General features: G+C 56.0%; 1 protein-coding gene across 2 annotated transcripts in view; it reads right to left on the bottom strand.

Moving 5' to 3' along the window:
- Positions 1 to 7,600: 7,600 nt before the first annotated feature.
- The window catches only part of KANK4 (KN motif and ankyrin repeat domains 4), an 87,682-nt gene continuing 79,761 nt past the window's right edge, over positions 7,601 to 15,521 (bottom strand). For both annotated transcript variants that reach the window (XM_055140456.1, XM_055140457.1), the window contains exons 9-10: positions 14,570 to 14,770; positions 7,601 to 9,000 (exon numbers count right to left, since the gene is read on the bottom strand). In XM_055140456.1, the coding sequence (XP_054996431.1) occupies positions 8,896 to 9,000; positions 14,570 to 14,770 (306 nt within the window). In that variant the 3' untranslated portion in view covers positions 7,601 to 8,895. The remainder of the gene's footprint in view (positions 9,001 to 14,569; positions 14,771 to 15,521) is intronic.

Genomic DNA, 15,521 nt, shown 5'->3' with positions numbered 1-15,521 from the left:
TACACTCAGTTATGTCATGCAGTGTACCAGACAGACTCATACCCTTGGACCCCAGCACTGGACCCTCAGCCTGGTTGGCAGAATGTAGCTGGGAGTAGCCCCTGAGCATCGCTTAGGAGGGCCCTCAAATAAACCCCCTATCTGATCCCTTCGTGAAAGTTACAGTATAGTCACTTGCCGTGGAAGGCGCCACGCCAGGCTTCCCTTGGGAGCAGGTACTTTTGGAGGCCAGGTAGAACCTGCCCTGCCAGACGACAGGGCTTTCCTAGAGCCTGCCGGGACTCTGCCGGTCTGGGAGCTCTACCGCTTCCTTTGTAGGTGGGGAGCCGCTAGGCGTGAACCTGTCCAGCTTCCGTCAGGGCTACGTGTTGATCATGCTTGTCATTTCAAAAGGCTGGGTGACAGCAGAATGACCCGCACCTAGGCAGGGTTTCGTGCCTTTTGGAAGCGAGGCTGTTTGCAGTTACTGAGCTTGCACCCAGCTGCAGACCCTGAACCTGTCTTGGAGGAGGTGAGCCGCGGCTGTTTTCCCACCGAGTGCCTTTGGGGAAGGGTAGGAACTGCTGAGGGTCAGGAAGCAGAGGGCGTGGGGGGATGGAACGGAACACAGGGTTTGCATGCTGGGGGTTTGGTTGCACGGCGTGCCCCCCCCCCCCGCCCAAGTGTTCTGAGGTGTGGCCCCCTAAAGAAATCCAGAGCGGGCTCCTGGCTGAGAACCTCCACACGTCTCCAGGACCTCACGTGGTAACTTGGAAATGTTTCCAGAGCAGCCAATCAGCAACACAGCGACGTGATGTCCTTCGAGTGGCTCCTTGAAGATGGTCACTGTAGGTCGAAGGCAAACTACCGAAACACCAGCTTCCGCCCAGTCCTGCCCAGGAAACTGCAGATGTCCCCAAGTGAAGGCCACGTGGCCGCTTCTCACGCTGGAAATCAATTTGAATGGGACTAAGTTTGAACCTAAGGGGTTGGTTGGTTTAGGGTTTCTTTTTTTTTTTCCTTTATAATTGGTGGGAGTGGGGGATGTGACATCCTGCAATGCTCAGGGGTTACTCTTGGCTCTGAATTACTCCTGGTGATCCTGGGGGTTGGGGGCGGGAACCATAGGGGATTCCCCAGAGGATCAAATCCGGGTCAGTTGTGTGCAAAGCAAGCGCCCTATCTATTGTACTATTCCTAACGCTCCTCCCAGGATTTTTTTTTTTGTGGGGGGGCGGGGTACTGAAACACTGCTGAGGGGCAGATGGGGGTCAGGCAGAACATCAAGGACACCAGGCAGTGCCGAGACTATCAAAAGGGCAGTTTCTGCTTTTGCATTTGGGGCACATCTGGTAGTGCTCAGGACTACTCCTTCCTCTATGCTTGGGGGGGGTCACATCTGGGGGTGCTGGGGATTGAACCTGGGCCTCCCACATGACTTATCCCCTAGTGCCCTCCAGCTCAGACAGGGTTTATTTCTAAGGGGGACACAGTTTTCGCAGCCATCCCTGGGCTCATGATGCCTTCAGTCCTAAAGTCAGGACTGTTTATACCAATGCTAATACCAGCAGATCTTTCCAAACCCTGCGTGTGAGACCCCGGGTTTGATCCTCTGCACTGTAAATTATCGAAAATAAAACAACACAGAAGCTTACCTACCTTTCACATATATTCCCTTGAGCACAGAGCCAGGAGCAAGCTCTGAGCACAGTCATGTGTGGCCTAATCCCGAGCAAACCACCTCTGCCTCCGCGCACCACCACCACCTCCGCCAAGTCTCGTAGTTGAGGTAACATGCCAATAGCGTCGACACTTACGGTATTGAAGTACAAAGTTACTGCATCTTCACACCACCAAAGGGCCCAAGACCACACTGTCCATGTTTCATTGCTAGCCCACCTTCCCCGAGTCAAAACCACACACATGCACACATGCACACATCACGTATAATACAGAGTATATATATCTGGGGGCCACACGGGCTGTGCTCAGGGATTACTCCTGGTGGTGCTTGTGGGCCATATGGGACACTGGGAATTGAGCCTAGATCCACCGCGTGCAATGTAAGTGCCCTACCCACTGTACTATCCAGCCCCTAAATTTCTGGTTTTAACTTCATGTTTTATTCTACTTTCTTGGAAATTCTTAGTATGCTAATAACAATAGTTCTTGTTAATATTTTAGTTTTTGAGCCATACCCAGTGATATCCAGGGCTTACTTTGGGCTATACACTCAGGGATCCTGGTCGATGGAGCTCGGGGAACCATATGGGGTGCTGGGGATCAAGCCTGGGTCAGCTACCAGGCAAACACCCTATCTGCTGTGCTGTCTTTCTAGCCTTAAATAGCATTATTTTTAACCTCTAGAAATAAGATGATTTTTTTTTTGGCTTTTTGGGTCACACTTGGCAATGCACAGGGGTTATTCCTGACTCTGCACTCAGGAATTACCCCTGGCGGTGCTCAGGGACCATATGGGATGCTGGGAATCAAACTCGGGTCGGTCGTGTGCAAGGCAAATGCCCTACCCGCTGTGCTATCGCTCCAGCCCCCCCAAGGTGACTCTTTTTTTTTTTTTTTTTGGCTTTTTGGGTCACACCTGGCGCTGCACAGGGGTCACTCCTGGCTCTGCACTCAGGAATTACCCCTGGCTGTGCTCAGGGGACCATATGGGATGCTGGGATTTGAACCCGGGTCGGCCGCGTGCAAGGCAAACGCCCTACCCGCTGTGCTATCTCTCCAGCCCCGCAAGGTGATTCTTTATACATGGTATTTTCTATGACTGCAGTAACATTTATCTTCTGTAGGTGTGGATATACTCCATCTGTCATCTCTCTGGGCGGGTTACTACACCCATGGAGAAGGCTTGGGGTGCCTTGAATCAGGGATTTTGGTATCTCGGAAGGCCAAAGGATAAGAACCCTGGGGGGCGATCGGAACATACAGGAATCGGGCAGCAAATGAATATAACAGAGGAGTCATGACTAGCCCTTGGATGTCCGGATCTGACTGTCCGGCTCCTCACTTGCCCATGGGGCGGGGGGTGGGGTGGGGGGGTGTAGATTCTAAGTGTGGAGGATGCAGAGAGCCCCAGGGGGTTCCATTCCCTCAGCCTCCGAGACACTGGGGGCGGGGTGGCCCCCAACAAAGCCGAAACAAAAGGTTGTCAGTGCAGATTTCCAGATCCTTCAGCGTCAGCTGGAGAATTTCATCCCTTGGTGCCTTTTTTCTCAAGACCCTTCGGCTCCCCCCAAAGAGGCCTCTGCTTCCCCACTGCGCTCTGGGCTCAAGTCCAAGTTCCCAGTTTGAACTGAAAGTGACATGTGGCTGCCAAACCCCTGGCAGGGGCTTCCTGCTCCCCAGCTGCAGGCCCCCTGCGGTGCTGGGATGCTGGGGTGCCCCCCCACCTCCCTCCCGCACAGCTGAGGCCCCTGTGCTCTGGGAAGGCCCCGGTGTCGTCATACACACACACACACACACACACACACACACACACACACACACACACACACACACACACCCTGGCTTTTCTCGAAAGCTCCCATATTGGCACAGTCTCCCTGACTCCCTCTGGCAGAGATGAGCACCCCAACACAGCCCAGACCCCCTCTAGCCAGTCTCCTCCCCCCAAACCTGGACCTCTGTCTGGGACCCCAATCACTGTATCACTGTCATCCCCTTGTTCATCGATTTGCTCGAGCGGGCGCCAGTAACGTCTTCATTTGTCCCTGCCATGTGCTAGTGTAGCCCAATGGCATCTGCTCACTCCAGGAACACGAAGAGCACGTTGTTGCTACTGTTTTTGGCATATCAAATACGTCACGGGTAGCTTGCCAGGCTCTGCCGTGTGGGGGGAATTAAATAAATAAATAGATAGATAAATAAATAAATATAAAGAGGTCGTGTGGCTGTGAATGCGGCTGCATGCTCCAGGAAAAATTGCATCGCTGTCTTCCGGAAGGTTTTTTTTTTTTTGGCTTTTTGGGTCACACCCTGTGATGCAGGATGCAGAGGGGTTACTCCTGGCTCTGCACTCAGGAATTACTCCTGGCGGTGTTCAGGGTACTGTATGGAATGCTGGGAATCAAACCCGGGTCGGTCGCATGCAAAGCGAACACCCTACCCACTGTACTGTCACTCCAGTCCCATTGGAAGCTTTGTTTTAGAGTCTCTGGATCTGGGACCCCAAATAGAGAGGGAAAGGTTTGTGAGCTGGGAAACTCTTGCACTCAGCTCTGAGCCTGTGGGTTTGCTCTCCTCCTAACACCCGCCCTTCCCCTGATCACTTCCCCGTCCCCAAGGAGCCTTCCCCAGGCCGAGCAGGGGGACCTGCCTGGGTGTCCCCACGAGACAGGCTGGGCCATGAGCACTGGTCTTTTACTTGACTTTGGGCTTGGGGTCACAGGGCTTTCCTCCTGGCTCTGTACTCAGGGATCCTTCCTGGCGGGCTCGGGGGGCGGAGGGGGCCCTCTGGGGTGCCGGGGATTGAACCTGGGTCAGCTGCCTGCAAGGAGAGTGCCCACTGGTCTTTCTTCCCTGCTGAGGTTGTTCTGAGTCTCTTATCGGTCAGTCCTCAGTCGTTCCACTGCCTGTAGGACAGAGCCTGCCCTGGCTGCAGAGCGGGCTGTTGGCACCTGCTCCCCTCAGGATTCCGGTCTCACCTGAATCTGCATCTCACTCAAATCCTGTGTGGCTGATTCCTCGGTCCCAGACTCCTGTGGCCCCCCTGCTCAGCCCGGCAGTCCAGGCTGCCTGGCCTGGCCTTCGCTCAGCCCTTAGCTCTCCTCTTCCTCTTCCTCATAGCTGTTCACCTCAGTGACCGCTGCAGAACTTCCTCCAGGAAGCCTCTCTGGGTATCTCAGGACTGGCTCAAGTGGCCTGTGTGGTCCTCCGGAGTATGACGGGCTTCCTTCTGACCCTGAGTCTCCCCAAGTGGTGAGCTGACAGTGTGGCTTTGTGTCACTCTGTGTCCCCCGATGCAAGTCCAGCCCCAGCACAGTGAGCCATCTGAAATTTTTGGTTTTGTTTTGGAGGCCACAATGGGTGATGCTCAGGGGAGCAGGGGTGGTGCTGGGGATCAGCCTCGGGCCGGCCGTGCGCTCTCCTGCACTATTTCTCCAGCTCGACTTGAGACTTTTCCCTTAAAAATAATTTTGGGGCAGTGGGCACAGCTGTCGGTGCTCAGGGTGTATCCCTGGCTCTGTGCTCAGGGATCGCTCCTGGCGGGGTCAGAGGACCATTTGTGTTCCCAGGGATCAAGCCCGGGCCAGCCATGTGCAAGGCAAATCCCCTGCCTGCTGGGCTATCGCTCTGGGCCAACTTGAAACCCTTACGCTTAACTTCTCTGCTAAAGAAAGGGTAGTGGGTTTGGGGTATTGGTTTTTGGTTTGACTTTCTAATTTGGACTTTCTAATTTAATGTTCAGACAAGCCTCATGCATGAAGGAACCGGCAGAGGAACCCAGGTGTGTGAGACCCGGGGCTGAGACCTCCACGCCTGCTCGGATCGGGACTGGGTCTCTTCCGACCAGATTTCCCATTTTCCCAGTAGCTAGGCGGTCACACCCAGGGACTGCCCCGGGCGCAGTGTAATCCCACCAACAGCCCACATCTGGAGACTTAAAACCAAGCTCCCGGAAGCACACGGCAGCAAGACATCTTATAATCTAGTTCTTTTTCTGGGAGAACCTGGCAAGCTACCCAGAGTTTCCTGCCCACATGGGAAAGCCTCGAAAACTCCCCATGGTGTATTCATATGCAAAAACCAGTAACAATGCTGGGTCTCATTCCCCTGACCCTGAAAGAGCCTCCAATGCAGCATCATTGGGAAGGACGAGTAAAGAAAGGCTTCTAAAATCTCAGGGGTAAGACCAATGGGAACGTTACTAAGACCACTCGAGAAATCTGACGATCAATGGGATGATGATGATGATGATGATGATGACGATGATGATGATGATGATTCTAGTTTGAGGAGGTTATATCCACCATGGTGCTTGGGGTACCACACAGTTGCCACGGATAGATGGGATCCAGGCATGCAAAGCATGAACTACAGCATTTCCCCAGCCCTAAATAAGCTCTTTTAGTATGGGGCATGCGCATGTGTGCACGCACACACACACACACAAACACACACACGCACACACCTATCTGCAGAGACTCAACAGTAAATAAGGTTTACGAGAAATTACAGAGAAAAGCAGAACACAGTGAGACAACAGGCTGACAGGCAGCATTTTAATTAGTCAGGACAGGCCAGAGCCTTACTCTCTCTGTGTGGTGTGGACCAGCAGGCAGCATCCCTGGGAACCGGTAAGAAATGCAGAATCCTGGTCCCCTGGTCCCGACAGCGCTTTAACCACAATCTTGGACGATCCAGAGGTTCAGCCCCATTTGGGAAGCATTAGGCAAGCACATCTACGATGCAGGTTTTGGCTCTTGAGCGGTGCTCAGAGGTCAAAATAAACTCACTGAAAGCGTATCAAGTCCTTGTGGCTCTTCTGCCTCTGAGCAAGGCTGTGTCCTTTCTAAGCGTCCTCCTCCGGGCCTTGGGGCCTCTCCTGGGAATCATGACACGCAGCAGCTTGTCATGCCATTTCTGTAGACGCCCTTAGGATGGCAACTCGGATTCTGTTTGTTTGTTGCTGTTTGGGGACCATATCTGCTGGGCTGTGATACTCCCTGCTCTGTGCTCAGGGGTCGCTCCTGGTGGTGCTCAGAGGATCGTGCCGTGCTGGGAGGTTAAACCAGGGCCTCCCACATGCAAAACATGTATCAGCCCACAGAGCTCCGTCTCCCGCCTGCACCCTGGTTTCTAAACCTGGTTGCCACGAGCGGGTCCTTGTACAGCGCCCCCTGGAGGCAGGCTGTTTGATTTCCATTTTCAAAGACTTCCCATACAACCCAAGGTTTCGAGATTCCCCCAGCAGGCACTAAGCCAATTGGCATCGGAATTAAAACGCCGATTAAAACACCCCCTCTTGCATTCCTTTCCTGTTTTATATTTGCACGAATCAGAACATTCTCATAAATCATCTTGTGTATTACTGAGCATGGTGCTGGGAGCCCTTAAGAGTAAGGACGTGGAAGGAAGAATTGTTCAGTGGGTTGGTATTAGCCCAGCGCGTGCCAGCCCTGGCTGCCAACCCCAGGAGCAGGAACCTGGCGTCCCCTCTGGGCTCACAGTTCGATCCGAGGGAGGGAAAGCAGTGGGGCCAGCAGAAGCCCGGGTGCTGCTGGAGGAAGGAAACGCAGTGGCTCGGAGGATGATACTCCATCCCCCGGGGCGGCCACACATCTGTTCCTTTCACAGCCTCGGAGCAGCTGGCATCGCTGGACTCCCCTGAAATCTGCGTCCCAACTGGAACGGATTTCTAGCTCATTCCACTTGTCCCTGGTGCCAACTGGACTCTCTAGATGGCTCTGAAATGGTTGAGATAGTCTCGGGCACTGAAGCCAAAGTGCATCTGACTCCACTAAAATATCTGTAGAGGGGGCGGGAGTGGAGAGATAGGACAGTGGGTAGGGTAGTGCCCGCCTTTTATCCAGATGACCTTGGTTCAACCCTTGGCACCTCCTATGATTCCCTGAATCGCACCAGCCATACTCAGGAGTTACTCCTGCCTCTGAACTCAGGAGTTAACCCTGACAGTGCTTGGGGGACTATATGGGATGCTGGGGATCGAACCCAGGTCGGCCAGGTGCAAGGCAAATGCCCTACCTCCTGTACCCACTGTACTGTAACTCCGATCCTCCTATGTTCCTCTGAGTTTTACTAGGAGTGATCCCTGGGCACAGAGCCAGGAGGAAGCCCTGAGCACTGCTGGGTGGTTTTTCAAAAATAATCTTATTATTATTATTACAGCGGGTAGGACATTTGCCTTGCACGCAGCCGACCTGGGTTTGATTCCTCCGTCCCTCTCGGAGAGCCCGGCAAGCTACCGAGAGTATCTCGCCCACACGGCAGAGCCTGGCAAGCTACCCATGGAGTATTTGCTATGCCAAAAACAGGAACAAGTCTCACAATGGAGATGTTACTGGTGCCCGCTCGAGCAAATCGATGAACAATGGGACGACAGTGCTACAATGCATTATTGTTAATATTTGGTTCTTTGAGTCACACCTGGCAATGCCAAGGCTTACTCCTGGCTCTGCACTCAAGAATTGCTCCTGGCAGTGCTTGGGGGATCATATGGGATTCCTGGGATCAACCCAAGTAGGCTGTGTACAAGGCAAATGCCCTCCCTGCTGTACTATCACTCTGGCTCCAGGTGATTTTTGTTGTGGGGGCCACACCGGCAATGCTCAGGGGACCCAAAGTGGTGGTGGAGGATCAAACCCAGGTTGACACGTGTAAGGTAAGCGCCTTACCCGCTGTACTATCTCTCTGGCCCCTGCACCAACAATTCTTCCCAACCAAACCAAAGTCCCGCTTCCTTTAGCTGTCCATGGGCCGATTCTCCCAGAGCGTTTGAAGGAACAATTCTGGGTGGTGGGGGATCTTCACTCTCCTTCCTCTCTAGACACAGACTCATGGGGACGTGGACCTGTATCCAGGTTTCCGAAACAACCAGACGGTGCAGTGGCAACCTCCTTGCTTGGCTTATGTGTGCCCGCCCGCCCGCCTGCTGGCGATCCCAACGGTCGAGTCCCGGGAATTCAAGGCTGAGGATGTTCGGAGTTTGTAGCAAACACCCCGGCACCCTGTACCTTGCACCCTGCTCTTAGCCCGAGTCGTTTGGGGGCCGGACCTAAGGGGGCAAACTACAAAGCTCTCGCATGAGCAGAACGGTCCACAGGACTGGATGCGCATAGCTGACATAGTTCCTCCTCGCTGGCTGTGACCTGTGCCCTCTCCGTGGGCGGGCGGGTGGGCGAGGAGTGCCGAGAAGGGCGCCCAGTTCCCGCACAGCCCTTAGGGCTCCGGGGAGCAGCCTCTCTCCGCGTGGGCTCGCAGCAGCCCGGCAATTTCCCCATGGGCGGGTGACTTCAGAGCAATGGACAGAGCTGTCTGGCCGGCCTGCAGGGGCGAGAGGAAAGGAGGAACGCATGTCACCCTGCCTGCCTCCTGCCCCGGAGTGGCAGGGGCGAGGCACAGGGCCTGGCGTCCCGAGATCCGAGGGGGCGGGGAGGCCAAGGGCACAGGATCCTGAGGAGAAGGCCCCCTCCTGGGAAACACGGGCCAAGGGGGAGAGAGATGTGCTGTGGGTGTCTGTGTTTTATAGTTTTGGGGGCTTGATCCCAGAGCCTTGCTCCTGCGAGGCAAGTGCTCCACGGCTGAGTTATATCCCTCACACCTGCTGCTTGATTTGCAACTCTGAATTTTTATGACTTTTTAATTCAGGGGCCACGCCTGGTGGTGCTGCCCAGGACGTACTCCCGGCTCGGTGCTCACGGCACCCCCCCCCTTGCACTTGGGGACCCTATGTGGTGCAAGGCAAGCGCCCTGCCAGCTGATCGATCACTCTGGCCCTCTGATTATTATTTACTGGGGGCGGGGCTATACCCGGTGGTGCTCAGGAATGACTCTTGGCTCTGCACTCAGGGATCCTTCATGGGAGGGCTTGTGGAATCTTCTATGGTGTTGGCGATGGAACCCAGCAAGCAAGGCAAGTGCCCTACCAGTTGTATTTTCTTTCTCTCTCTTTCTTTTTTTGCTTTTGGGGTCACACCCAGTGATGCACAGGGCTTACTCCTGGCTCTGCACTCGGGAATTACTCCTGGCGGTGCTCAGGGGGGACCCTATGGGATGCTGGGGATCAAACCTGGGCTGGCCATGTGCAAGGCTAATACCCTCCCTGCTGTGCTCTTGCTCCGGCCCCTCCCCTCATTTCTAAGAGCCGTGCCTTAGAGACTGCAAGCATGGCAGGACACAGGCACGGATATCTCCCGCTGTTTTCTGCACCACTGGCCGTGGCCATGCAGGAAGCTGCCGGTAATGCTGTCGGAAGAAGCTGTGTTCAGGGGGCTCTCGCTGGGCTGCGTCGGCCTCTCCGTGCACACTGCCGGGCAGGAAGGCCAGTGAGATGGAATGGGATGTGGCTCAAGGGTGGCCACAGTCTCTCTAGAGAGGGCTCAATCGGACTGGAGAGATATACGGGGGTCAGGGCATCTGCCTTGCATGTGACTGACCCCAGTTCAATCTCCGGCATTACATGAGCAAGACTAGGTGGGCCCCCTGAGCCCAGAGCTAGGACAGTCTTTGAGCACTATTGGGTGTGTCCTCTCTCACCTTCTCCCTCAAGAGAGTGGGTCAAGGGCTAGGGTTGGTAGGAATTCTGCCTGGCATGTGAGAGGCCCTGGGTTTGATGTTCAGCACCACTCCCCACAGAAGAACTAAGAGTGCCTGGGCTCAGTCCCCTGCCCGGGATGCTGGGGTACAGGCAGCCACGTTTCCAGGAAGTCATGGACCTGAGCTTCTCTAGGATTCAACTCAGCATCGCTGGTGCCTCTGGTTTGCGTTTTGCTGCACAGCTACTAGTGGCTCGGCAGACGGGGCAAGTTACTGCAGAAAGGGGGAATTCCCCAAGATGGAAGATTCCCCCAAGAAGCAGGTGTGCAGTGCTCACAAGTGGCTTCAAACTCTGTCTTTCTGAGCCAAGAGGGGGTCCAGCCACTGAGGACTCCACACACGCCTGGAAGCGATGTCAGCACACCAGGAGAAACCACAGAGGCCCTCAGAGGATGCTCCGAGAGAGGACAAGGGCATGTGTGCAGGCGTGTGCATGCGTGCAGGTGTGTGTACATGCACAACTATGTGCATGCATGCGTGTATGTGGGCATGTGTATGAGTGCAGGTGTGTGTATGCATGAGCGTGTATGTGCACGCATGTGTGTATGCAGGCACATGCGTGAGTGCAGGTGTGTGCTTGTACATGAGTGTGCCTACATGCATGTGAGGGTATGCATTCAGGTGTGTGTTTGTGTGAGAGCGTCTGCATGCAGGAGTGTATGTGTGCAGGCATGTGCATGCGTGCAGGTATGTGTGTGTTTGTGCACGACTGTGCATGCATGCAGGTGTGTGTTTGTGACTGTGTATGCATGCATGAGTTTGTATGCATGCATGTATGCGTATATACGTGCATGCAGATTTGTAAATGTGCAGAGCCAAGTTGGTGGGGGTTAGCAGAGTAACAAAGGGCCTGTCAAAAGATGGCACGAGAGCTTCATAAAAGTTAAGTTTCAGGACCCAACCCAGGCACCACATGGTCCCTGAGCAGACATCACCAGGTACAGCCCTGGGGGCCCCCAGAACCACTGGGGTGGCTCAGATCTCTGTGGCACTGCAGGGCTCGAGCTGCAGTGTCCTCAGGCCTGTGCAAATGAACTGTGGCCCAGTTGGTGGGAATGGCCAGAGGGGCTCCCAGCCTCCTGAGGACTGCTTGGGAAGTCCCCAAACTAACTTCTGAGGCCCTGGGGGTAGCTCAAGTGGTACAGCACATTCCGTGCAAGAGGAAGGCCCTGCGGCTGATTCTGGACGTGGCCTGCCCCCTGCCTAGCCACACGCATTGCCCTGCACGGCCCTCCGACAACAACAGACCGTCAGGGAGTAAGAGCCTTTTCCCGGAAAGGATTCCCCGTAGGCTTCCTCCGAGCCCCGTGTGTCCAGGGGTATTTGCAGGGCTGCTGGGAAACTCTGAGGGGGGCCGTGGAACTGGCCTGTTCCCCAGGGCCCAGCGACCCCGAGCTGGCCCCCGGTGTTGGGCCCCTGGGCCCCCTCTCGCGTGCTGTTGGAAGGGAGTGTTGGGTAAGATGAGAGATCCTTCCCACGCCGATGAGGAACTGGAGCCAGCTCATTCCTAGTGAGTCTTTTCTTAGATGGAGCAAATCTGGATCAAAACTTAAGTTTTCAGCCCGGGAGTCTGGAAGGGCGGCCTGTGGGTTTACTCGGCCCAGCCCCCAGGATTCCACAGGGTCCGAGGCGGCACGCAAACACCAAGTGTGGGATGATATTTACCATGGGAAAGAGCCCTGGGCCTGCCTGGGGGGACCCGGGGCTTTGGACAGGGACCATCTGGCCTGGACAGCCGACGTGGGTGGGCTTCCCAATGGCAGACACCAAATGTAGGACTCGGTTCTGCCCCGAGAAAGGAGGCCGGGGCCCAGGGAGCGTGTTCCTCCCACTCCCCTCCCAGGGACGGAGCAAAGGAGGCGGGAGGCAGGGCCGTGCACGGGCACGCGGCTGGGGACACCGTGGAGCATCGGGGACTGATGCTGAGGGAGTCCTTCCAACTTCTCACGGGAGAGCCGCATCTGTCACCGTGTACGGGGATGGGTCCGTCCCCAACACAGACACATGCAAAACCGTTCCCTTGTATAGCCGGACCTAATACAATGGCAAGCGGCAATATCAGCTGTTTTTCTGTTGTCATTGTTTGTTGGCGGGGTGGGGGGGGACACACCTGATGGTGCTCAGGGGCTACTGCTAGTTCAGTGCTTGGGGTCACTCCTGGTGCTCTGGGAGCTGGATACAGGGCCTCCTGCATGTGAAGCGTGCACAGGCCCACGGAGCTTTTCCTCAGTCCCACTGTTATCGCAGTTAAAAAAAAATGGGGCTGGAGCAACAGCACAGCAGGTAGGGCATTTGCTTGCACACAGCCGACCCGGGTTCAATTCCCACCACATCCCATATGGTCCCCCGAGCACTGCGGGAGTAATTCCTGAGCGCATGAGCCAGGAGTAACCCCTGTGCATCACTAGGTGTGACCCAAAAAGCAAAAAAACAAAACAAAACAAAACACGGAGAAGGGCCAAAGTGATAGTTTAGTAGGTAGGGTGCTTACTTGCACGTGGCCGACCTGGGTTCGATCACCAGCATCCCATATATTGTACCTGAGCACCACCAGGAGTAATTTCTGAGTGCAGAGTCAGGAGTAATTCCTGAATATCGTTGGTCGTGGCCCCCCCAAATAAACATTTAAAAAAATTTTTTTAATTAAAAAATAGAGAAGTCAGCTACCAGCCCTGCTTCAAAGGCTCATAAATAAATCTCCAAAGAGATCAACTCGCCACAAAGTTTTCTCAGACACCCAGTCCCAGCTGAGACCTCCAGGTGAGCTTGGGAGGGCGGTGGGCCTTGTTCCTGCCCACCAAGAGCCCCCACCACTGCAGCTAGACCCCAACAGCTTCCACCACGCCTCTGGACGGACTCCACACGACTGAGCTCCACAAGACACTAACCTGCTGAAAAATGTCAGGTGCCCTGGGTGTTTTTACCTGAAAACTCCAGGCGACCTCCCCCCATCTCCCTGCACTTCCGGAAGCCCCGGCAGCCATGGTCATTCTCATTTATTCATATTATTGTTATTTGTTGTTGTTCATTTTTTCTTTTGGCTTTTTGGGTCACACCTGGCGATGCTCAGGGGTTACTACAGGCTCTGTGCTCAGGAACTACTGGCGGTGGTCGGGGGGCCATAGGGGATGTCAGAGATTGGAATCGCGTTGGCCACGTGCAAGACAAAAAAAAGTCCTACCTGCTGTGCTATCGCTCTAGCCTCAACCGTTCATTTCTGGGCCATGCCTGGCAGGGCTCAGGGATTATTCTTGATTCTGTGCTCATGAATAACCCCTGGTGGTACTGCGGGGACTATGTGCCATGCCAGGGACATGCACCAGCATGTAAGACAAGTGCCTGGACCCCAGGATCACCTCTGTGGCCCCTAGGTCTCTCATTAGAACACTCCCTTCCTTATGAAGTCTGGTCTAGGGCCATCTGCTCTCTTGAACCAAGGGAAGGAGAGGGGAGCAGAGCGGTGGGGAAAGGGAGAGAGGTGGGCAGAGGAGGGGAAGGGAGGGGAAAGGAAGAGAGGGTGGACAGGGAGGGGAGGGCGTAGAGGGGAACAAGGGTGGGCAGGGAGAGGAGAGGTGGGGAGGGAAGGGACAAGGAAGTGAAGGTGGGCAGGGGAGGGAAGGGGAAAGGAAGAGAGGGTGGGCAGGGGAGGGAGGGAAGGGGCAAGGAAGTGAGGGAGGGCAGGGGAGGAGAGGGGAAAGGAAGAGAGGGTGGGCAGTATGGGGGAGAGGAAGGGAAGTGAAGGGGGAAGGAAGAGAGGTGGACAGAGGAGGAGAAAGGAAGAGAGGGTGGGGCAGGGGAGGGAGGGAAGGGGCAAGGAAGTAAGGGTGGGCAGTGGAGAGAGGGAAGGGGCAAGGAAGTGAGGGCGGGCAGGAGAAGGGAGGGGAAAGGAAGAATGGGTAGACAGGGGAGGGGAGGGGGGAAGGGAGGGAAGGATGGGTGGGAAGCGGAGAAGAGAGGGGAGAGGGGAGGGAAGATTGGGTGGGCAGGGGAGAGGAGAGGGGAGGGAAGGATGAGTGGGCAGGAGAGGGAAGAGGGGGAGGAGAGGGAAGGATGGGTGGGCAGGGGAGGGGAGAGGAAGGGAGGGGAGGGAAGGATAGGTGGGGAGTGTAGGGGAGAGGAGAGAGAGGAGAGGGGAGGGATGATTGGGTGGGCAGGGGAGGGAAGAGGGGGGAGGGGAGGGAAGATTGGTTGGGCAGGGGAGGGGAGAGGAAGGGAGGGGAGGGAAGAATGGGTGGGCAGGGGAGGGAAGGGGCGGAGGGGGAGGGGCGCACTTGGTGATGCCTTCCCTCCGACTCACCTTGTCAGTCAGGCCACTGTCGCAGGCCGGGTGGGCCAGGAGCAGGCGCACCATGTCGGCGTTGCCGTGGTGACAGGCCAGCATCAGGGCGGATGCTCCGTCGTGGTCCTGCAGGTTGACCTCTGCCTGGCAGCTCAGCAGCGCCTGCACCATGTCCTCGCGGTCGTGGCTCACGCCCAGCATCAGCGCCGTGCGGCCCCCCTGCACGGAGCACCGGGCGGGCGTCGGGAGAGGCCGAGGCCAAGCAGGGGGGCAGCCCCGGGCCCCCTGGGTGGTCTCAGACACCGTGGCCAGGCGCCTCCTCCAGCTCCTGGTGCAGGCCATGTCCCGACCCCCAGTGGGAGGCTCCCTCCTCGCTAGAGCCCCTGACCGCCGACGCAGTGCCGCCCCCTGTCCCCCTCGCCCACGGACCATGCGACTCGGGGTGTGGGAAACACCTGCCGGTGCTCAGGGCTCAATCCAGGCTGTGCTCGGGAGTCACTCCTGCTGGGCCACAGGTGCCAATGGGGACAGAGCTGGGGCTGACTGTGTTCACGGTGAGTGTCTTGACCCCTGTTCTAGCTCTCTGGCCCCATGTGCAAAAAAAATTTTTTTTCTGGGCTAGCAGTGAAATCCAGACCTCCTTACTGCCGGCAAGTGCTGGAGCCCTGAGCTTAATCCCCAGCCCGGCCGTGAATCCGGACACAGCCTCTGCCGGTGTCCTCAGGCAGAGACACCAACAGAGACGTCTCGACTGTCCCACCTTGTCACTGCGTCAGCATGGGCCAGCAGAGGGGCTTCCGGGCAAACTGGGGCCAGGAGTCAGCCAGATGGGACTCGCCAGCCTCAGGCGGTGACCTGGACACCAAGTCCACTGACCGCTCTCCCTGTTGGTCTTGGTCTCGGAGGTTTTGTTTGTTTGAGTTTTGGGAGCCACACTCCGCAGTGCTCAGGGCTTACTCCTGGCTCTGTG

This window comes from Sorex araneus, chromosome 5 (assembly GCF_027595985.1).
Source record: "Sorex araneus isolate mSorAra2 chromosome 5, mSorAra2.pri, whole genome shotgun sequence".
NCBI lineage: Eukaryota > Metazoa > Chordata > Mammalia > Eulipotyphla > Soricidae > Sorex > Sorex araneus.
This window is presented reverse-complemented; position numbering and strand designations above follow the sequence as displayed.